This window comes from Telmatherina bonti (genome assembly GCF_933228915.1).
Source record: "Telmatherina bonti genome assembly, chromosome: 21".
NCBI lineage: Eukaryota > Metazoa > Chordata > Actinopteri > Atheriniformes > Telmatherinidae > Telmatherina > Telmatherina bonti.
Genome location: NC_136630.1, coordinates 20,669,161 through 20,692,404, shown reverse-complemented (window position 1 = coordinate 20,692,404; position 23,244 = coordinate 20,669,161). Strand labels below are relative to the sequence as shown.

At 40.8% G+C, this 23,244-nt stretch overlaps 1 protein-coding gene across 1 annotated transcript in view; it reads right to left on the bottom strand.

Annotated features, from left to right (window-relative positions):
- Positions 1-23,244, bottom strand: part of fam20cb (FAM20C golgi associated secretory pathway kinase b) — a gene marked incomplete at its 3' end in the record, with an annotated part of 53,000 nt that overhangs the window by 6,705 nt on the left and 23,051 nt on the right. The window contains exon 4 of the mRNA XM_079260395.1: positions 2,857-2,949. Coding sequence (XP_079116521.1) covers positions 2,857-2,949 — 93 coding nt within the window. The remainder of the gene's footprint in view (positions 1-2,856; positions 2,950-23,244) is intronic.

Sequence of the window (23,244 nt, the reverse complement as noted above, 5' to 3'; positions counted from 1 at the left end):
GTGTCTGCATGAACATTTAAAAGAGGCTGTCTGTGTCTGTGGGTCCCCTGGGAGGCAGTGCAGCCTCGGCCTCTGCACCAGCAGCAGCAGCAGCAGCAGCAGCAGCTCTCTGGACAAGCTCTAATTTAGAACAGACAAAATAAGGGAATTTTTTTTTTTTTTTTTTTTTAAATAAAAAAGAGAAATAAAACGCTGCTTTTGGCAAACGCTGCCTGGCTTATAAATAGTATGGGCACAGGGCCTTTTCATGCCTTTGGTTTCCTCCTCTTCCTCTTAACCCACACACACGCTGAAGTATGCGTGCATGTGTGCAGAAGAGGACCAGATGTGTAGCAGACTGGTGAGGAACGTCACTGCAAATGCAACTGCTGATGAAATGTGTCATTGTGCCTGAAGGAAAAAGGGGATTCAACAGCATCAAAACCCTCCATTGTGTGAGTGTGTGTGACCTCCCGTATCATCTTGTGTCAGTACAGAGAAACACCCGCATCCACAACACAACCCCTCTGCTCATAATAACACTCAGCCACAGTGACATCAGCTTGACTTTAATAGCAACACTGACTCCAAAACTCCCTGCCCGCTCTCGTCGATCACAGAGCCTTCTGAGGGTTTTCTCTTTTCATTAAAGTCTCTCCAGCGGGCTGGCAGGCAGGCGGGCCATAAAGTGTTAGCCTTGTAAAGGCAGCAAAGTCAGAGAGCGTGGTGGTTAGCTAAGCAAAGGGGGGCTCAGTCAGATGCTAGCTGCAGGAGGGCAGAATTCGTTCTGTGTGACTCATGGCCTCCTGGAGCTTGCAGCCTTTACTACACGGGCCGCGCTAACACCCTTCACACCCCTCAATGAAAAAAAGATGAGATTCTGTGGCTGAGAACTGGCAGAGGGGTGAAGAAAATCTACTAATAAGAACAGAACACATAGAAAGGAAATGAGTATGGCTGCAGACACAGGCGTCCTGGAGGGACTATGACTAATGTGAATGCCAATTGGGGAGAATTTTTTTTTACGCATTTTAACCTCAAAAGAAAAACAACAACAACAACAACAACAACAACAAAAAAAAACCTAGTGAATATAAACACGTTCATATTTTTTCCTCTAAAATGCTACATAGGCGGTTATTAAAGTGTGTGTGCATGAATCAGCAATACTTCACGGGAGATACGGACAGTATGAAGACAAACACGTCTTAAAGCTTTCCAGCAAGACAGTGGTAACCTGCTTTGATGTTCTCTTTACAATCTGTGCTCCTCCTAGGTGGTTAATGAGCCAACGCAGGGACGGGCAAATTAGCAATCAGGGAGGAACAAAAAGCTGCAGGACGTTGGCCCTGAAGGAGGCAGAAAAAGCATTTCGGTCTTCACTGTAGAGGCAAGAACACCAGCTTTTTTGTTTAAAGTGAAAGGGGTGAATTTTGACCCCAAAGAGCAAGAAGCTACATTTCTGTTTAGATTATTAGGATGTTTTTAGAGATATTTCTGTTTTTCTTAGTTGGAATTAAATATCTTTAGCATCTCTTCCTAGTTCTAAAGAGGCCATGTTTGCATTCAAGTAAAAGTTTGTCCTTTCCGTCAAGCTGTACGCTGTTTTCCACTTAATTCCTGCTATTTAGGATGAATGGATATGCAGAACTCGTAGCATAAGAAAGGAGAATCTGCTCCTCTGAATTTCTGATTATTAAAAACAATAATTTCCAGAGTGCAATTTCTTTATCATGTGTGCATTAAAGCCGCTCTTTCAGAACTCTTCTCATATTTCCACCCAAGCGACGGCATTTCCAGCAGAAACAGCCACCAAATCAAACTGGCTGGCTGGGAATTTCCAGTATAAACGTGGCAAAATGGGAAAAGGGAGTCTTCTGAAACAAGACTGCTGTAGAACAGCCTCAAACGCCGCTGGCTGTTCAGACGTTTCTTCTGTTACCATCTCTGTGATGGTGAGTTGCCAGTTTGGCAAACCTCAAACAAAGGATGAGCAGCTGCCTCACATTTCACCAATGCTGACCATTAAAAGGAATTACAGTGACTGTTCAAAACAAAGCCTCAAAGCAGTGGTTCTCAAAGTTTTCCTACCCCTTCGTTTGGAGAAATAAACATTCCCAAGAGTCCAAGTTGTCAAAACATCAGTTCTTCTGCTACATTTTTCCAAATCCCACGTCCCCCAGTTTGATCAATTCTGCCTTAAAGCTACAAATGCTAGATGAGAGCATTTCAGACACAAGCTGCTGCAGAAATGCACATATGAGAAAAGTGATGTTTCCCAATGTTCAAAACTATAAACATATGGGATTACCTCTCAAAAATAACAACCATAAACTCTACACAAGTATCAAATCAGTTGTTTAACAGGAATGCAGATATAGTAGTACTAAACACAAGGATCATGTTGTGTAATCACACATTTTTCTTTTTTTTTGCCATAATATAAAGATAATTCTTTTTTTTTTTTTTTTTTTTTTTTTGGAAAATATCAGTGCCAATGTCAGCATTGTAGTGTACCCCTGCAATGCTGACATTGGCAACAGATACTATGGCTTTGGAGTCTAACAGGGTGTCCTATAAAGGATTCTGAAGCCTTTGCTCCTCAGTTTAGTTAGTGAATGACTGTATATTTGTAGCAAGCTCAGGCCTACCATCGGACTGGTGCATATTTGAGAACCTGTGGGGACCTGATAATGCTTCCCACAAAGTATCAAAAATCACATCCATGCATTAGGTTTTATGCAGACCAGGATTATCTTTAATATGTAAAATCTGGATTTTAAGTCATACAAACAAGAAGAGATGACAGAATCTTATTCTCCAAATACACCAAAAGCCTCTTAAATGTGAGGACGAGGAACAGTGGGTTTCACCTACTTGTCCAGATGAAAAGCTGCAATCTCAGCGTTGTGTCTTTCAAAGTCAGAGAAATAGAAGAAGTCTGGCGGGGTTTCCTGCTCCCGGGTCTGCCTGCAGGGGCACGCAGAAGGGGTTTAGTTAGCCGACATGCAAATGTAACAATCATGCAAACTGCAAGATGACATGTGGTTCAAAATAATAAGGATGCTTGAATAAGCGCAGCCAGTGGTAAAACTATCCAACTTTACACCTCTTTGCCTCATACTGCAAACAGCATTTGTTAGCAATAACCAAGACACAATGAACTTGTATCCTTGCAGCACATAAGGGCCCTTATCACAGGTACTGTGGCTGTTTTGTTGGGCAGCAGAAAGAGATGAACAATCCAAGGTCAAAACCTTTTTCCTGGAGCGTCTGCTCCTGTTCTCGGCCTGTTCCTATTTCTGTCCATCTTTGATCCTTCCCCAAAAAACTGCTTTCCACACACTTTCTACCTTAAAGCTCTTATTGGAGGGAAAAGAGGCTCATAAAGGCTTAAATCCCCTGAGCTGATGGCAGAGAAGCCAGGATAGGGGCAGGGTGGACAGGATGGCGAGGGTAAAATGGCAAAGTCAAAGGAAATAGATGTGGAAAGGAACCCAGGGAAGGAATCGAAAATATGCTAATATCTAATATCCATAATCAACTTGCAGTCTCCCAACAGAGGAGCCACCTATCTCAGCTATTTCTCCTTTTCTACACACTGCCTACTCTTTGCTCTTTTATTGACAACAGTAAATACTTTCCAGGAAGGCAGCCGAGTGTAATGATTTGGACTGCAGTCCACCATTTCTACTTCAGCTAGCTGAGGGAGGATGAGAAGAATGGAAACTATCTTGGCAAATTCTCTTTCTTTTTTTGTTCCCTCTGGATTCTTCTCTCCCTCTACTTCTCACTCTCTCTCTCTCTCCGTTTATTTTTTGCTCAAAATCCTCTTTCTCACCTCCTCTGCTTCGCTGCTCTCCTTCACTAAGGACTATTTTCCCACTTTTTTTTTTGTGTATGCGTGTGCATCCAAGGCTTAATACTTTATATCTGTCTGCATCTTCCTCTTTTCCTCTCTCTTCCTCTTCCATCCGTCCTCCTCAGCTGGCTGGCTGATTGTGCGTCCACAGCTGCACAGCTGACATATGCACCAGTCATTAACAAAGCCAACATGAAGCTCTGAAAACTCACTCATCCGCCAAAAAATTCCTCAATTTCCTCCTCTTTTAAAAAGTTTTCTTCCCCTGTCTTTTTCTAATTCGCCCCGTCCCTCAGTCTCTCTGCAAACATTTGATGGGCGGCCAAGTTCGGGAAAAGCAAGCAGAAAAGTTTGATGGTAAATTTGGGATTTAATCAGCTCGGTGTGTCTGTGTTTTTGGCCCTGGCTTCTATGACAAGCATCAAAACTCTCCAACAGTGCTAGGTCACAGTAATCTTTCTGTTTTTTTTTTTTCATTTCTCACTCTCACTTTCTACACTGAGGCTCAGCCATTAAAGGCCAAAAGCTGTCTGTTGATTGTATCTCTTCCTCTGGATAGCTTTGCTTCAGGGACACAGTTCTCACTCTTCAAGAAAGAAGACACGTTACAGACTTTAAAAGCATAAAGCAAGTGTCTATTTACAACCAATACTGCAAAGCCTGGCAACGAAATCTCATTTATATCAACAAATGAATCAACTACAACTGTTTTATTCGAGGTCGAAAAACTCAACGGAGACGATAGTTACAGTACATAAAGTAAAGGGTAGACACTTTGACATAATGGAGGTGAATAAGAGATGGAAGAAACAAAGATTTTTTAAAGTAATAAACAGTAAAAAGGAAAGAAAAAACCGATACAGTAAAGAATCAGCAGCCTGGCTGTCCACACTTTCAGCACAAACACTTCTAAACATTCTTTTCTTTTAGTTTTTTTTTCTGTGCACATTTCTGTTCTGCCCTCTGCATCGTCTCTCTCATGTGGGGCGCCACAAGTTTTGATTCTTGGGCAACTTATTTGTTCTTTTCATCTGTTTCCTTTGGGATTTGTTATTGAGTCTTTTTTCACTGTCAGATCTGAGCACCCCAACAGCAAAATATTACAAATCCCTGTGAATCCTAATTAAAATGTCTTAAGAATATTAAACTCTTTCTTCACAAATTTCTTAAAAGTTAATTGAATTTTGTTTGGTTCCAGTGACACTTATATGCTGCCTCCTCTTCCAGTTCCTGAGAGTCCTACATGAAAAGTACCATCACTAACTTGAGGTTATGTGGGCCGTGATTTTAAACTTGACAATTAAGTCACTTCTGTGGTACAAAAAGTGTCTTTTAGTTCAGATTTATAGCTATGCAAAAGCCTGTTCTGGCAAGGAAGGAGTTTTAAAGAATAGTTCATGCTTTTATCACAACCCACCGGGGCTACTGCAACGCTCTTTATGTTGGGGTTAGTCAGGCTTCCTCTTTCTGCCTGCAGATTGTCCAGAATACCATTTGAACGTGAGCACATTTCCCTGATTCTTTCCTCCCTTCAATACCCACCTGTGTGATGCAGAATTTATTTTAAGACTCTCCTTCAAGCTTATAAATGCCTAAACAGCCTGTCTTACCTCTCTGACCTGCTTCAGCCTTACGCTCCTTCTCGCTTCCAGCTGAACTGCTGGTTTTGGCGGTCCCTGTTATAAGGCTAAGCTCAGAGGCGATCAGGCGATTGCAGCAGCAGCTCCTAAACGTTAGAATAAGTTTATTTTAAACAGAAGACAAGCCTCCTTCTCTTCCTATTGTTAAACAGGCTTTTTCTCTGGCTCTCGGCTCTGTGACTTTTTTAAAAAAGTTTTATATTTTACATTTTTTTTTATACTTTTGATTTTCTTTCAGAATAAAAAGTAAAAGCAAAAGAAAATCCTATGTAGGAACAAACTAATTCTGGGTCTGATGGTTGTCCCTGCTGAAAACCATTTTCTCAATGCAGACTTACAGATGCGTCCTGCCACTAAAAGCTAACAGAGCACAGGGTAGAGCGATGACTACATATTGGTCAAATGCTGATTGATTAAAAGTTAGTTTGGGCATCTGAGGTTGAAATGTCCATCCATTATCCTAACTGCTTCGTCTGCTGAAGGGTCGCGGGGAAGCTGGAGCAAATCCCAGCAGTCGTTGGGCGAAAGGCAGCCTGGACAGTCCATCGCAGGGCCACACAGAGACAAACAACCACTCTTGCTGCGCTAACCACTATTCCACCGTCCAGCCCAGGTAGAAATATCAAAAACCATAAATAGGGATGACGCACAGGTAAAAAACACAAACTGCACAGCTACACTGTGCAATCGTCCTCCTAAAACACTTAGTTTCACTCCACCCCATAGTCAATTATAGTCCATTTTAACATCTGTCTTTTCAACACCAGGACAAAAAGACTGATGACAATACCTATGAGACTGCCTCCTAATTGGATGCAAAACTCAATAACATGTAAAAGCGAAATGAAAAAACTTTAGGTTCTACTCTTGTTAGTATCAAAAAGCTAGCTCACTTTATTATGGGATCATCACCATGGTAACTCCATGCATTGAAAAATGAATGTTGACACATCCAGAGAAATACGGACTCTATTAAATGTAGGAGTGGGAAAATCGAATGGAAAAATCGAAAATCGGAATTTTTTTGCTTCACAATTTTAAAATTGATTTTTTGTTAAAAAAAAAAAAAAAAAGAATTATTTTTCAAACAAATAAAAATAATCCATTATAAAATTTTTGTCATTTTTATTGTTTTTATTGATCTTTTTACTTGTCTTCTTGGGTGTAATAGCAGCAGAATGATGATCTGGCTACTGTGTTGTTTTTTCCTCATTGAAATCAAGAAAAATGATGAGCAAAAAAAAAAAAAAGTTTTATACATTTATTTTGTTTTTAATCCACAAAATCAGCAATATTGAGGAATTGTGGGACTCGCAATTTAAATCGAATCGGCACCCAAAAAAAATTGGAATCAAATTGGGTCGGGGCAAAAGCATATCATTGCAGCTCTAATAAAATGCTATCTCAATTACCAGGATTAGTAAAGCCAAATGACACTGCGTCATTTTGAACATGTAGGAGCCTCGCATACGCGCTACCCAGATAGGTAGCGCGTATGCTTGTTAGACACCTTACATACAAAGTCTGGTACTATCTTATGTTTGATGATAAACTTTTGAAAAAGCATTAACACAAATGTGTATATCATTATGAAAAATGCCTTCGTAAGGACCCTTTTCACACCAAAAAGCACATAAAGACCAGATCAAAGAACTGACATTTGCTATGCAGACTTTTGAACATACTTGTACAGCATGGAGAAGAATATGTCATGACATTTGTAAAAACGCCTGGTATGAAATTAAAGAAAGCAGATACCCTCCATATTTTGCTGTGACCTTATGCAGTAAAATAAAGGTGATCTCTAGTCATAAGAACAAAGATAAGTAGTCTCACAGGCAAAATAAAGGATAGTGGATTTCTAACTTGTAGGTATTTCATGACCTTTATGACCATACAGGAGTGTAGTCATGGAGATTTTCTTGGAGGATAAGAGTGTGCAAACATTGTAGTGCAATGATTCACAGTCACTCGGCCTTAAAGAAGCCCACAAGAATACTTCACATAGTCCAACTACCTCGCTATCTTTGTGTTTTTTTTGGGGGGGGGGGGATCTACCACAGTAAGCTGCTTTATGTGCTAGGTGAACACTGATTTCCTATCTGAATGTGAGCTATCCGGACTATGGGAGTATGTGTTTACATTTGACAGATATTTCTCTGCTTGTGGACCGATTTGAACTGGCCGTGCACTGTAGCCTTCCTCTCAGCGAGTGCCAGCCAAAAACAGGAAGACTGGATAATTACCACCATCCACAGCCAATTCAAATGTCACTTAAGTTATTTAAAGCATGGCTGTATGCCCCCCCGCTGACTAGGAGGGGGCAGGAAATAACAGTGACGAGAATGAGAGGTACACAAGTAAACTGGATAGACTGGAAAAACAGCTTTGTGAGGTTAAATGCCCAGATAAACGGGGCCGGTGTAGAGGACAAAACACAATCTGAAAGTACGGTTTCCTTTGAACTAACAAATATTCAGCTGTCATGCATTATGAAACATTCTGTTTCAATCCTCAAACAGAAGCACCTGTGTTCTGGAAAATCAGAGTGTGTTTTGATCCAGCAAACCATTTGGGTTGTGCTCGTACGAGGGCCGAAAAAAACATACATAAATGCACGGCCACCCTATAAAGTCTATAAATGTTTGAATACACAGTATGCACTGAGCTAAGAGGAGCCACGGAGGAGGGCAGGGGGAGCAACTCGGCCCCCTCGCTTCAGGCTGCCAGGTTGAGCTTCATCTTTAAAATATTTACAAATCCACAGCGGATTTACGCTGAATGAAAAGTGGATATCTCACACAAAGCTGCCAGAAGAAGCCTGATTTTCACCTCCTCCTCTTCCTCCTCCTCAAGAAGGCAAGGAGTGGGATTTGGTGGCGGTCTCTATAGCTGCCTGTCTACACCTGACATCAGCTCCTTTATCATCTGAGGCAGGTGGGTCGAGCATGCCCAGTGTGACCCTGGCCTTGCTGTAAACACATAGTTTACACCGGGTGGCCAGACAGTTTCTTGGCTTGGCTCTCCGCTCCGAGGGGCCCTCGGCAGCCACTGGGGCAGCGAGGGTCTATCAGCAAACACACAGTAGTGGGAAAAACAGAGGTGAATGGAAGAGCAGCATCTGGAAAATGTACCTGTGCACACAGTAGCCATGTAACCTCTGCTATACCAGCTCAAATAAAGAAGAGTGTATTTCTGAAAGAGACATTTCCTTCTTCCCTTCGCCTAAAAGCAAGCTGGAAAAGAGGTGTATAGGTCAATCTGCTGCTTAAAAAGATCAGCTGATGCAATAAATAGACACAAAGGATTAGTTTAGCACAGAAAGCCAAATATTAGTTCTCCCTTCATGTGTTAAAAAAAAGTCTCAGTGGTCAAAAAAGAACTTAACCTACATTTCCAAAAAACTGAATAGCATGTTTTCCCTGATGTCCTCTGCCTTGTAAACACCAGTGGCTTTCAAACTCCATGACCCAGTTTGTAATACAGACTTAAAGGCACAGAGTGAACTGAACTGCTTCAGCAGGCCTCCTGTAGCAATCCACACACAAGGAACACTGACGTTTTGACATATATTGGCAATTGTCAAGCTCTCACTTTTTTATCAAAAACACAGAATACCACCAGCAGCATCACTGGGCATGGGTTGGTTTCTGGTTGGAGAGTATCCCACACCTTTATGGCTGTTTAAGTTAAAAATTTCCTTATCATATCGCTACATCTGTTTTTTTATGACTTGCTAAAGAAATAGCTGGAAAATATGATATTATGTGCAGTACAAGTTTAATAATTACGCCCTTCAGTGGGCAGATGGCATGAGCAATAACTGTGAATGACACCACAAGAAAGTTAATTAAACTTTTCTTCCCATTGTGAAAAAAAATGAATGTAAAAATGAAGATGCCAGTTTGCAAAGAATGTTAAAACTAAAGAAGTAGAATTATTATGACAACATTGCTGGATTATTATTAGTAGCTGTTTCATCCGGTAGTAGTCACACACATTTACTAATAAGCCAAATGATATATAAGTTATTCAAAAATAAAATAAATTTAGGTAAATGGAAAAAATAGTAGTTTTTTATCTAGAAATGAGATGATGTAATTGCAATACCATGAAACGGAGCTATTTTTTGCTTAAAGTTGTGTTAATCTCTGAAACTCATATCAGCCCAATTTAGTAATGTATGAAAGTCATAAATTTGGTCAATTTATCTGCATATTTACCTTTTATACTTGTTTCTATTCTAGAAAATCCTCTAAATTTATTCACAATTCACATTTACAACCCCAACTCCAAAAGGTTTCAGGATGCTGTGTGATAAACAGAATGAAATGCAATGATTTTCTAGTCTCCTAAAGGCGCATTTTATTTTCAGTAGAACACAAAGAGCCTTTAAGGACTAGTTAGGTTAACTGGCAGCAGGTCAGTGAGAAAACTGTGAAAGCAGCATGAGAGGCAGAGCCACAACCGAATAATTGTTGAACAATTTCAGTAAAATCTTCCTCAAAGAAAAAATTGTGTAGACTTCGAAGATCCCCCCCATCTGCAGAGTATAATATTATCCAAACATTCAGAGCATCTGATGGACTGTCTATTCAGGAAAAGTTTGAAAAGTCCAAACCGTATGATCGTGATCTTGGAGTAATTAAAACATACAGATACGTTTCTCTACAGGAAATAACTGCAGGGAAATTCTGCCATCTTCTCTGGGCCAAAGATAAATCATATTTTCTGAGGTAAAGTAGAAAAACTTTTTTGTGGTTTGATGTATCAAATTGTGAAATGTGATGCCACTAAAGAGGGGAAAACCCACCAGGTTTCCTATCAGAGGACAGTTCAAAAGCCACGTTTCTGATGGTATGGGGATACATAAGTGGCTATGGCGTGGGCAGCTTCCACATCTGTGAAGCTCCATCAATACTGAAAAGCACATAGATGTTATAGAGACACATCTGCTCCCAAGACAATGCTAAACCACACGCTGCATCAATCAAAACATCATGGCTGTGCAGCAGAAGGGACTGGGTGCAGAACCAGCCTGCCTGTAGTCCAGAGCTTTCACCAACAGAAAACATTTGGAGAGTCATGAAACAAATAAACAAAAGAAAATAAAAATCAGGCAACAAAGATCCAGGACTGTTGAGCAGCTAAAGTCCTGAACCAGAACAGAACGGGACATTTCTTTCCTGAAACTCTTCTTACTTTCCAGATGTTTACAGATGCTCAGAGAAGAGGAGAAGCTACATATTGTAAAAACATCAACCTGTTCCAACTTTTAAAAGATCTATTGCTGCCTAATTCAAAATGAGCTAAAAAAAAACCAATCTGATATGTCATCCATTGGGACTAAAATATGGCTTTACCAGAGTTTCAAATGACTGCATTCTGTTTTTATTTCTAGTTTCTTGGAATTGGGGTTGTAGACAAAATGTGTCCTCGCTTTAAATGGTTGTTTATCCAGATGAACTGGGAGCTCACATCTCAAATCCATATTCCCTGTGTCAGCATAACACCACAGTGGCGTAAAATCTTTTATTATGGAGAAGCATTCAAAAGTTGTGACAGTCGAAATTATGCGTGAAGCCTTTCCCAGTGAATCCCATCCACACATCTCATTATCCGTGCTCTATCTTTCTCCTTTCGTTTTTTTTTTTCCCACGTTCTGACCGCTCACTTTGGAACAAGCGCTGCTCGCGCTCCCAGCTTCCCTTTCATCTGGAGCTGAATTGAATTATGGAAACAAAACAGAATCAAAAAATTGTTTCATATCATTTGACAATAAAAGAGAATATCTCATTCAAGTGTCATGATGCATTTGGATGCGGCACATAAAGGATGTTTTATGTGGTTTCAAAGTCAAACGGCCGATCGATCACCATGAGCCTTTAGCTATGATCCTAGGCCAAAACACAGCCGATCTACAGAGCGCAAGAAGAAAAAGATATGCTGTAAAATCTAAAAGGACAAGGGCATCCTCCAGCCCCAGTGGGTTCCCACCAAAGGGCTGACTCCACACACTTGTCACACATCATCCATCAAACCCACGGGCATGGCAAAGTGAGGCGTGCACTAAAACTACACACTGCACACTCAGATTCATACTGTATTGTATACGCCTGCACGCTCCTATGCAAAAAAAAAAAGGAGCTAACGACGTAAAAGAGTTTTCTAAACCTCAAGAGGGAGATGTAGAGCCACATACAGCGCGGCATGCAGGTAAGCTTCAAATACATTTGAGGGTATGACAGCAAAACCCATTTATGGGTCAATAAAAAAAACAATCACAGGGAGACCGGAGATGAGAGGAGGTGGTGCAGCGTTTTATCTCAAGCTCAACACATGCGAATACTGACCTTTCAAGCCATGACATTTGATAAATTGAAAAAAAAAACAAAAAGGTTTTTACCAGCATATGAGACAGACGTACCTTAATGTTTGCATTCGGCTGTGTGTGTTTCTGTTTACTGGTCTCTGCTACAATCTCATGTCTACGTGCAGGATTTTGAGCGGGAGGCAGTGATAGGTTATTTTATATAAGTGTAGCCGCTACGTGGAGGTGATAATTCATGTGTATGATGAGAGGATATGTGAAATATATACAATAAGCACTGTGATATGTGCAACATTCCAGGGACCTTCTGCGACGTCCTAACCTCATGCAAACGTACTCTCTTTATGGTTCTGGTCAATATAACCTCATGGGATCCACCCGCCAACGTTAGCAGAATGTTCTGTTCTTGCTGAGTAAGAACTGTGAAATACAGATTGTTTTCGCCACACTGACAAAGACACAACTTTAGAAAAAGTTCATTTTGAACACATCCTGATTTTAGCTTGAAAACACCAACATCTGCCTTTAAAACCCCATTAAGTCGGAACGTAGTGTGAGCAAGCATAATGAGTTCAAGTAGTAAAAGTTTCACCCATAGATTTTTAACTAGCGCACCACAAACACCCATAGGCTCTCTAAATAACCTTCATAGTGTGATCCAGGTGTGTGTGTGTGTGCGTTTTGTTGTGTGTGTGGCTTTGGTTGTGTGTGCTGCAGTTTCTAGAAGTGATTGCCGCCAAAGTTCCCCATGCATTACAGCGCTCCACGTCATCCCCATGCTGTCAGATCCCGGGTCTGACATCCAGAGACAGCTGTCCAGAGACACACAGCTTCCTTCTCTCACTCTGCATGGCACACACACACACACACACAAACACACACACACACAGAAATATAGGTAAGGGCGTGCATAAATTTTCTCAGTAGCAAGTTTAGATAGACATGCAAAACAGGCAAGAGTTATAAAAAGGCTGCAAAGAAGGAGTCGCACACCCACACACAAACCGCTATGACAATTACAGCAGCTCACACAAAAACAAAAACAGCCATTTACTCCCTTCTGGAAATGTGTTATTCTCATGAAAAGCAGCTATAGTATGTAATCAAGTTAAATGAGCCATCATTTTCAGACCAATTCATAACTGTTGCCACGACTTGAATGCATCACAGTGTTTATGAATAAAGATAATGTCACTAGCATGAATTATGCAATCGGGAGGGATTGCAAACAGAAATGAATCCCTCTTCATGTTCAGCTTCTGTGGCCTGAGGGCTTCAGCACCGTGTAAATACAACCACCCTGAATAAATAGCCAACACCTTCAGAACGCAACAGACGGCTTTCTTCCACAAACTGGAGCCACTTCAAAGAGGTTTTTGCTTTCGCAAAGAATAGTCCTAAATGAAAATCACAGAGCAAAACACAGCTATTAGAGGTCTGGCGCGTGGTAAGACACCGTGAAGAGTGTTCGGAGGAGGAGGAGGGAAATGCAGGAGGAAGGATGTCCAACTAAATTGGCTTTGAGATGCTTCTCAGGTGATGGCAATGGACATGGGACAAAATCTGTGGCTCATTAGTTCAAACATTTGTGTTCTCATTATCTTTGCATCAGTCCTTCATGCAGACGCCTGCATGCCAGCAAGCATGAAGACACACAGAGCGAGAGCACAAAGTGATACCAGCTACCGTGCCTCCTCTACCTCCCCTGCTGCGTGAGATGCTGTTATGTCAACCTGTAAATTTCCTGGACAGATAAACCAACCATAAAGATGAAGCCATCATCTCGACATAATCTGAGACAGATATACCTCTCCCTCCGACAGCAGGCAGCGTGTCCTTATCTGTGTAGGATGCCTCCTTCCAGCAGCACATATCCTAATACAGCACCTCCTCTTATCACAGCACGTCTATCTCCCTTTCTTTCTTTCTTTCTTTCTGTCTATGTAAGTCTATCTTTGTAAGATTACTGCTACCTCTACCTGTCACCTACTTCTTGGAAAAGATAGTTACTGTATGAAGTATAACTAATCACAGAGAAGTGAAGCTTTTGAAAGAAAACAACCAGGGACACTGTACAGCAGTGGTCTCCCCCCACCCTCCTCACCCACCCTGGCCCCCCGGGCACTGGAATATTCCGGGGAAATGTAAAGTCATTTATTATTTCGTTTCAAATGCATCAAAGTCAACAGGAATTTGGGAAGGGCTCCAAATTTAATTAAATTCTCTTTGATTCTAAAAATGGAGCTTTAAAGTGCAATTATGGAAAGCAAAATGCTTCATGTCGTTTCTTTACCTTTAGAGACGGATGGACATGTGGACACAGACAGACAGACAGACAGGTAGGTAGGAGTAGATAGATCGATAGATAGATCGATAGATAGATAGATAGATAGATAGATAGATAGATAGATAGATAGATAGATAGATAGATAGATAGATAGATAGATAGATAGATAGATAGATAGATAGATAGATAGATAGATAGATAGATAGATAGATAGATAGATGGATAGATGTAATCTAATTTTCCATGCATCAAACCGATACATAAAACACAAATTCTTTCTGGAGGAGATTTAAATTGATTCCCTTCACGGAAAGGCAAACATGCATCACTGAATTCCGGGAGAAGCTGCAAAAGAGGACAACTGAAGTGTTTTCTAATCTCTCTTTATGAAGCAGTTTTGGATTACATGTGTGTGTCTCTGTAAGTGGGAAGGGGAGATGATGAATTTCCCTGTACGGCATAAAGGATGATCCCTAATCTGTGCCATTCATTCAGTGTTCAGACAATATCACAGAAGCACTGCCACCATCAGTCAGCTCACTCAGAGCTGCACATTATGCTGCTCAATCACACGCACGGTAACTGTAAACCCAGTTCATTTCTTTTTTTACCCTTTCAATGTAATACTGTTATACTACAGGTTGGGACATTTATTAGCTTTCAAAGATTTTTATCCATTTTTGAATCTGCAGGTCAAGACTTTTAATTAATGAGTCGTTGAATAAAAGAGTTGTGAGTCCCATCTCACCTAGATTTAAACTAGTTTACAGAGAGCTGTTTTATTTCATTCCCAGGGTTCTTGATTTATACGGCACATAATAAGCCATTATAATGCTGGAACTGGCTTCATTGTGAGTGTTGTTGGACTACCCTCCTGGGACTTCTTTGAGGGCTCTTTGCTGAGGAAATATAGATGAAAATAATACTAATAATACTACTAATACTACTAATACTATACTACTACTACTACTACTACTACTACTACTACTACTACTACTACTACTACTAATAATAATAATAATAATAATAATAATAATAATAATGAATATACTAAAAAGACCAACCATTGGATGTTTTAAGTAGCAGTTTGAAAAGTGGTTTGACCATTTACTGATTGGTTAAACTCTAAACAGGCACCACTTATGAAAGACTACCCCACTGAAAGGGCAGGACAGCTGGCAGGTTAGAATTTACCTGAATACATCACAAAGGCTTAATATATGTGGAAAAGTACTGAACTGGGACATATGAGCATGGACACATGGGAACAGTTGGGCTGATAGATAATGATGGTTACAGCTATTAATATGATGCAAATTTGATAAATACAGTTTAAGTATTTGTTAGACAAACAGAACATTAATAGTGGTAAATATTTAGCAAGTTTCAACTAATAGCCATGTGACCATAGTGGGTTTTTTCCCCCATAATTGGCACTGGCTAACTGATTAGCATTGGACAATCACACACAACATCCTGTTTGACATCCAGGCCATTCAGCTGCAAACTAGACTAAAAACAGCAAAACAACACATTATTTTAAGTAAAATGAATGAACAAATTAGCTTTTATGTTCAACATTAGCTGAGTGCAGCTCTCCTCTAGCAAGCGATGAGCTGGTTTAACTAAAGTGGAGGAGAAGCTGATCAACCCATACAACAGACCATTTGACACTGATATCTATCCAGTTATGTAACAAGCTAGGCTATAAACCAGATGAAGTAAAACAATATATGTACACAAAGTGCATCCAACAATCCATGTCTAAAAGTTAACAGCAGCTTCTATAAGAAAAATGACAGGTTTATGTTTTTCAAGCTGAAACCAAACTGCATAAAGACATGCCTGCAATGCAGATCTTTAGTTAAAAACAAGCTTTTCTCAGAGGCAGAAATGATTTGATTAAATGAGTTAAAACTCAATGGAAGTGACGAAGTACAAGCTGTTCAATTTAAAGTGTTGAAATTACATTTGCTGCTCTCTTCCAGTCGGTATTGTTAGCTTAAAGTGTTACAAGCTCCCATAACATTCATTCTTTTTATACTTTCTAAGTGGTAAATATCAAACGGCTTTAAAACACAATACACAGTAACAGTTTAAAACTGCGAATCAATTTCAATTATCCATATCTGTAATGGCTGCATATTTAATTTCAATGGAAGTGCTCAAGTGCCGACTTAAAAAAAGGAAAAAAAAAAAAATCACTTCTATTCACAATAAAAATCTCTTCTGGATGATTAGGGGACAGGCTTGGCTTAGACTGATTACCGTGGCCTTTCAAGAGCTATTCTGGCTCTGCTGAGTGTGTGCCTTCCACTCAGCATTGATCTATCGACCTCCAGTCCAGTAAAACCTCACTCGGACCAAAAGGTGAATCACACACACAAAAACACACACCAGCAGCCACACACACAAAAGCCCAACCAAGCATGTGCACGTACGCACAAGCACACAGACTTAGACTAACAAGCATGTTGATTCTTGATGACAAGATTGATGCAACCTCTCTAAATTCTCCTTGCGTCAACAATAGCCAGCCAGTCCTGCTCCTCCAGTGGGGGTGAGTGTGCCATTGAGCAGCTTTTGTAGGCATTTGTGACAACGATGCAATCACCACAGTGTAATTGGAATTGAGCAGCTCATCCATGTAACTGTGCAGCTCGGTAGGTAGGGCTAGGAAAGCGGCTGCTCTTGTCTGCAGTAATGAGATGCAGCTTGATGCCTTGGGGATAAAGGACAGTTACAGAGGAGAACAATATTCACAAGGAGGAGAGCTGCTGCTCACATCTGGCAAAAAAAAAAAACCCCAACTGTTATGAATAACTGAGGAGGGACTGAAGAGAGTATAATCCCAAAAGGAGGGGGAATCATTTTCTTAAGTTTCAAGTGTTTCTGTAAGCCTCTCGGACTCTTTGTAAGTGATCTTCCTTGCTCAACACTCAACTGCAATTTTCTCCGCCGTCTGTAAGCTCGCTCACCTATGCCGAGTTTGCCTCTGCAGTGTGAAGAAACAAACGCTTCTGTGTAACTACACACAGAGCCGCTCCTTTGCAGCTCTGTTGCTACTGCTCTTTATTGCTTTATGTCTGCATTTCACCCTTATCCAAGGCGGTCAAGTGTGCTGGGTAAAGCCGGCATTTGGAGCTCTGTGTTTACGGTGCATATGTGTCAAAGCCACAGCTCAGCGTGCTGCACACCTGTTTGCTCAGGTTGCATTATGTCTCTATGCGTTATTTTCTACCACTGCTTTGATCATGTCCATCTAACCTGACATGCAAATGCAAATTCAAATCTTCAGCGGATAACACATGTAAGTGAGCTTTGTATTGGATAAATACATTAGTTCATTCCGTGATGTTTGTGCAATCAACTTTGCACTTTCTAACATCATCTCAGTGCACCGTGTTTAGATATTTGTACACAAATGCTGGTATCTTCATGATGAATTTAAAGGACCTTCTCAAGCTAAGTCAAGCAGGACTCATTCATGCCTAATTTTTAATGTTCACACAACCTCTACAGAATAGCTCTGCTGCATAAAACAGCATAGCTGTTTCTTTTTCACTGTGAAGTAAGGACGAGATACCTGGAAGCATTGTGATATTATCAGAAAATATAAATATTTCAAAGGCCACAAAACCATTTATTTAAATCTTTTACTTCTACTAGCAGGGTGCAAGCTAAAAATGAGATTAGAGAGCTCTGAATGAGATAAGTGCTGGAGACGAGGTTTAACCTGTAAAACGAGCTGCTCAGTGAACCATGTAGAGATCCACAAGAATGATCACTGATTACAAAAACCTGCATAGCTAACTGTATGAACATAAAAAAAAAAAACCAGTCTGTTCGTGGGTGAAGAATTATTAAGAAGTATGAGAACACACTGAAACATGGTAGATTTTATGCCATGGTTGTGCTTTGTTGTTTCTAAAGCCTCATTTGTCCTCTACATTAAATACAAACAGAAAATTCTGCATGACTTTGGCATTAATCGTGTCCCTATTTCAGTCTGTTATCAGAGAAACTGCAAATGTCGTGTTGCACAGCGTAGCTCACAAGTGATCAGCAAAAAGAACAAAGACGCAGCGATGGCTTTAATGGCCATGCAGACCGCCACCGTCTACCGAACAGTTTTGCCTCCATCAAAGAATGTAGATTATCATGATTTTGTCCACTGTCACCATGTGCGCCGCTGTCAGAGACTCACATCGAATCTCCCATGTATGGCCTCACAACCACGGCAACATAAAGAACACACAACAGCAGTGATGTTAGACAAAATTCCACATAGATGCACCGATTTATGTCAGTAAAGGAAACATAAACAAACCTTAACACAAGAGACACAGGACTCATATAACTGCAAAGAAAAAAATCAAGCATTTCTACCTGGTAGAAATGAGTTTTGATCTCTGTGCTGTTTTGAATGCTTAGAAAGGGCAAGAAGCGCCTCGATGCGAACAAGGCCGCCAACAGTTGTGGTTAAGGCACATCTTGGGTTATATTTACTCGATGTAGTTCTCTGTGTGAGAGCAGCTGTACATATCACTTTATTCTTCTTTATTCTTCTGGCTCTACTAAATTATTAATTTAGGTATTCAACAGTCTGCACTCCCGACTTTAAAATTAAAATGTTTTGTTTTGTGGTGCTGGAATCACATTAAGAATAACCTGAAACTGTTTAAAACAAATGCAGCAAAAAAAAACAAACAAAAAAAACAAATGAAGGAAACTCTCCAAATTTTTATAAAGATAAAAACAAAGAAACACTTAAAGCAGAACGTCAAAGTGTTCACCTTTCTTCCTCCCTGAACAACAATTACTGCTAATTATCAGCCTCTGTGCGCTCCCAATCTTTTGCTCTTGGCACTGGGGGCAAATCCACTCGTTCACTTCTCAGGCCATTCTTCTCCTTTTCTACCTCCCTTTTTACATCTCTGTAGGTAAAAAGAGACACATAAGGAAGTCGGGGTGTTGCCATGTCTGATGGGATTGGTGAAATGAAGACGGAGAAACTGCGATGTAAAGGAAAAAGAGCATGAAAAATGAAAAGCACAGGAGCACACACCATCCCCCCATCCTCTCACACAGTGTGCAATGAATTTATCAAAAGGTATTACCAGGATGTCCTGGTGTTGTCATGCTCACATCCTGATTGACCCAATGCAGGGAACTAGAGGGAGGTGAGGACAAAAGAGAACCAAAGAGATGAATATTTGATAAAGTAACTTCTTTAAAAGACTCTTGAAATAATCTAAATGCCCAGCAAGACACACAGTTGCATTAAACTGACGTTATGTGGCTTGTATTGTGTATTTCATGTTTTTCATTGCTTGTTTTTTTATCTGATGGAAAATTCCTTCATCAAACCCCTCAAAACATCTGCCTCCATCTGCTTCTTGCTCTTCCTGGTGACTGTGCCTGACATCACACACAAAAGCCACAACAACGTGTTGGTGAGCTGTTTTTTCCAAACCCAGACACACTAATATTGACCAAGTCTGTATGTCTTCACACCACAGACTGTCCGCTCCCAATTACACACACTTGTCTGACTCAGCTTAATGGAGCAAACACACACTGCAGATGGGCACGGCTAGCCTCAATCGTCCTTTGAGAGAGCAGTCCCATCATAGAGACATGCGTATAAAAATGTTTAAGCATCATGCAGCATTCCCTGCAGTAGCAGAGACGAGTCATTGCGATTAGGAATGCTCCAGAGCGTGCATGTGCAAAAAAAAAAAAAAAATGCATGGCTGTGATTTTCCATTTGCATACTGTCAGGCTTTGGGTTGGTTCAATTATATGTGTGCAGTCATATTCCAGTGACACACACTTACAAAAGATGTCATAAATTGTGCCAGTTGTGGCATCAGAAATAGAGCATGAAAGCCCCGGCAAAGACACGGCCCTTTCCTAAGCTCATCAAGTGCCTCTCGAAGTTGATAGACGCGAGCTTCCATTGGCAGCGGCATCTGCTGCTAGAGGCTACACTACTCAGAACAATAGTATGGCTCTATGCAAAATAGCGCAGGCCAGTCCCATCCAAACCCCCGAAGATTCGCTCTATCACGCCGTTTATTGTGCTGCAGACTTATCGGGCCATTCCTGAATAGGACGCACTAATAGAATTATGAGGAGAGAATGAAAGGAGCGGAGAATGGCGGAGATGTTTCTGTTGAGAGTGGATTCATTTCCAAAAGCAGCAACACGGACACGGACATATGTTATAGCTACTGTAAAGGGTCCAGTCAACAAGGCCATGGATGACACTGAATGAACTTTCAGGCACAGAGTAAAAAAGACCAATACGATGGAAATGATCATCTCTGGTTGGAAAGCAGGCAACACAGAGGAAGAAGGGGGAGAACCGCAGGTTGTGCTGTTTCCAGTTTAGGCCAAGTAAGCAGGTGGAAAAACAGAATTTATAGTTGCACAGTATGTACTGTCTTCCACACACAAACATCTTCATCCTGATAGGTGTGTAGCCATGCAAATGAAAAGTGTGTGCATCCCCGGCGGAGAGACCGAGGCCAGAGCGGTGTGACGGTCTGGAAACAGCTAGACGCGGCCGATCATCGGCAGAACACAGCATAGAGGCTCACGCCGAAGCGAATCGGATCAGCAGCGTGACGCAATATGCTTCAATAGCTCGTAAGGCACTTGGGTCCTGTCTCATGTTATTAACTTTGTAATAAAGTGTATGAAGCAATTTAAAAGGCATTCGAAGAACTTATAGTGCTTAAAAAAGTGTAGTTGTGTTTTCTGCCGCTCCAGCTTAACAAATCAAACACGTTCAAGAGAATCTCCTGAGACAAACTTGTATTTTCTTTTTTTGCACAATAATAATGTGCAAGAATTTAAAATCCATTAACGGGACAGTCTTTCACTATGCAACAGTTGTGGTTTTACGTCCAGGTAAAAGTAATCATGGCTCTAAGACCACAACTGCATTTGTGAACAGAAAAGATAACCAAGTGTCTCTGCTTTGCACACGTGATCAGGTTTTCTATGACACACCTTGGGGACATGCATATGGCAAATTGGAAATTTAGTTATCTGAATATTTCAAGGAGCCAAAGCTTCTGTGAAGGCAGAGCTAATTTGATTGGCTGAGGTCCTCAGTGAGGACAATCAAAGTGTCCATATTTTCTGAACTGATAAATGACATCAGCATCTCGAAGTCAAAATTGCAGAAACACCTAATTTAGGTGTTGATCACTTTTTTTTAAATTTTTTATTCATTCATAACATCAGAACCAGTAAATAGCAATTCCACTACTGTAAAGCCAAAAATAATCCGGATATTTTCCTGCTACTGTTTGCAGTACGTCTATGTGTTATGTTTGCTAAATGTGTGTGGACCACAGAAAGAGGGAGCGCACAGTCACATAAATAAGCGTTATTTACTCAGACAATTGACGCAAAGCACACAAGATTGCATCATGTCTCAGATCAGGTTGGATTACTTGCTGGCCCTCCCATTGTGTCAGCATTGCACCATGCATCTCTGCACTTCAAACAGTGACTGTACTCCCGACGTTTTAGCAGGAGGACAAAGGTGAGAGCAAAGGTCAGGAAGCCTCCCTATCACAGAGCCATTCACTCTGTGATAGGGATAAGCCCCCCCCCCCCCCCCCCCCCCCCACACACACACACACACACACACACACACACACACACATACTCAGAGTCTTTACAAAAAAAAAAAAAAAAAAAAAAAAGAGTCTTTACATGTGCTCCAAATGGCACCAGAAGGATGGCCTGGCTACATGTAGATGCCATCATATTGCATCTGATTGGGGCTAAAGTCATCCTTTTCTTCTTCTTGTCTTTCATGTTTGCTACATTAGTGACAGGAGAGTAATCAAAGCTGCCATTAATGCTTGGCCATTTCCTCTGCCCTTGTCATGCAGACCCACAGGGCAAGACTGTGTTTCCAGTGGGCTGCAGAGGAGGGGGAAAATGGCTGAAACCACCCAGCTAATGGATTTTCCTCATTTCCTGTGGCTTTGGAGTTGAAAGGAAGACAAAAAAAAAAAAAAAATCTCGGATGTTATAATGATGGTAAGAGAAATGACTTGTTAATAGTGCAAATTAATAGATAGAAGACTGGTTTTCTTATTGGATCCCTCTTTTTGATCCTGAAGCATCTGTGGTTTGCTCGAAAATAAGAGTATGAATAAACCAAGGCGATGTATTTTTCTGCTTCATGAACTGGAAACTCATAATTAAATAAGAAGCATGATGCCTTGAGTTAGTTTAGCATAGCGGAACTTTGCACGAGTATTTTAAGAAGATTGTCTCTGTCCAAATATATGACTAAACCTAAGATAAAATTCAATTTAATAGCAACCAAAGTCTCCATTGCAGATGATTACAGGCATTTATTTAGAGGGGGGTGTGTTGATTTTACATCTAATTTCCCTCCACCTTCCCTGCACGTCCACTCCTGTTTCCCTGTTGTAAAGAGAAAACTGCATGCAGACATCCAGAGGACACAAGTTAGAGAGGAGAGTTATTGGAAAGGGTCATTTCATTTCATCTCCTTTCTGCACCCAATTAATACAGTTCAGAGTTACTGGTGGGCTAGAGCCAATTCCAGTTGCCACTGGAGGAGAAGTAGGGCGGCTTCTGGACAAGCTGCCAGTTAATGAGAGGGATAAATGAGATAAACAACCAGATATAGTAATTCTGTTGCTGTTTGCTGACAGTGATAACCACCACAGTACAATATATTATACATAAACTGGATCAGTTTCACACCAAAATACAAACCAGTAAGTCTTTTCAGATGTGGATATAGCTGCGACTGACCTCAGACGAGCAGGAAGCTAATTCCAGAGAGCTGGACGTTGTACCTGAACACATCCTGATCAGACTTCACTAACTGTGAAGGAAAGCCTGCATCAGATATCTTAAGCAACCTAATTGAGTCATGCTGTACAGAGTAAGCATGTTGGAAATATCCAGCAAGGACAAACCAGCCTTATAGACCATCAGGAGAGTTTTAGTATGTCTCATATTGCATTGCATTCTGCCTCTCACAGTCTCTTCTGTTCTTCTCTTTTTTTCCTCAGGAACCCTTTTTATGCTACAAACCCATCAAAGATTTCTGGTTTAGGTTTTTGAAAATGAACCAGGT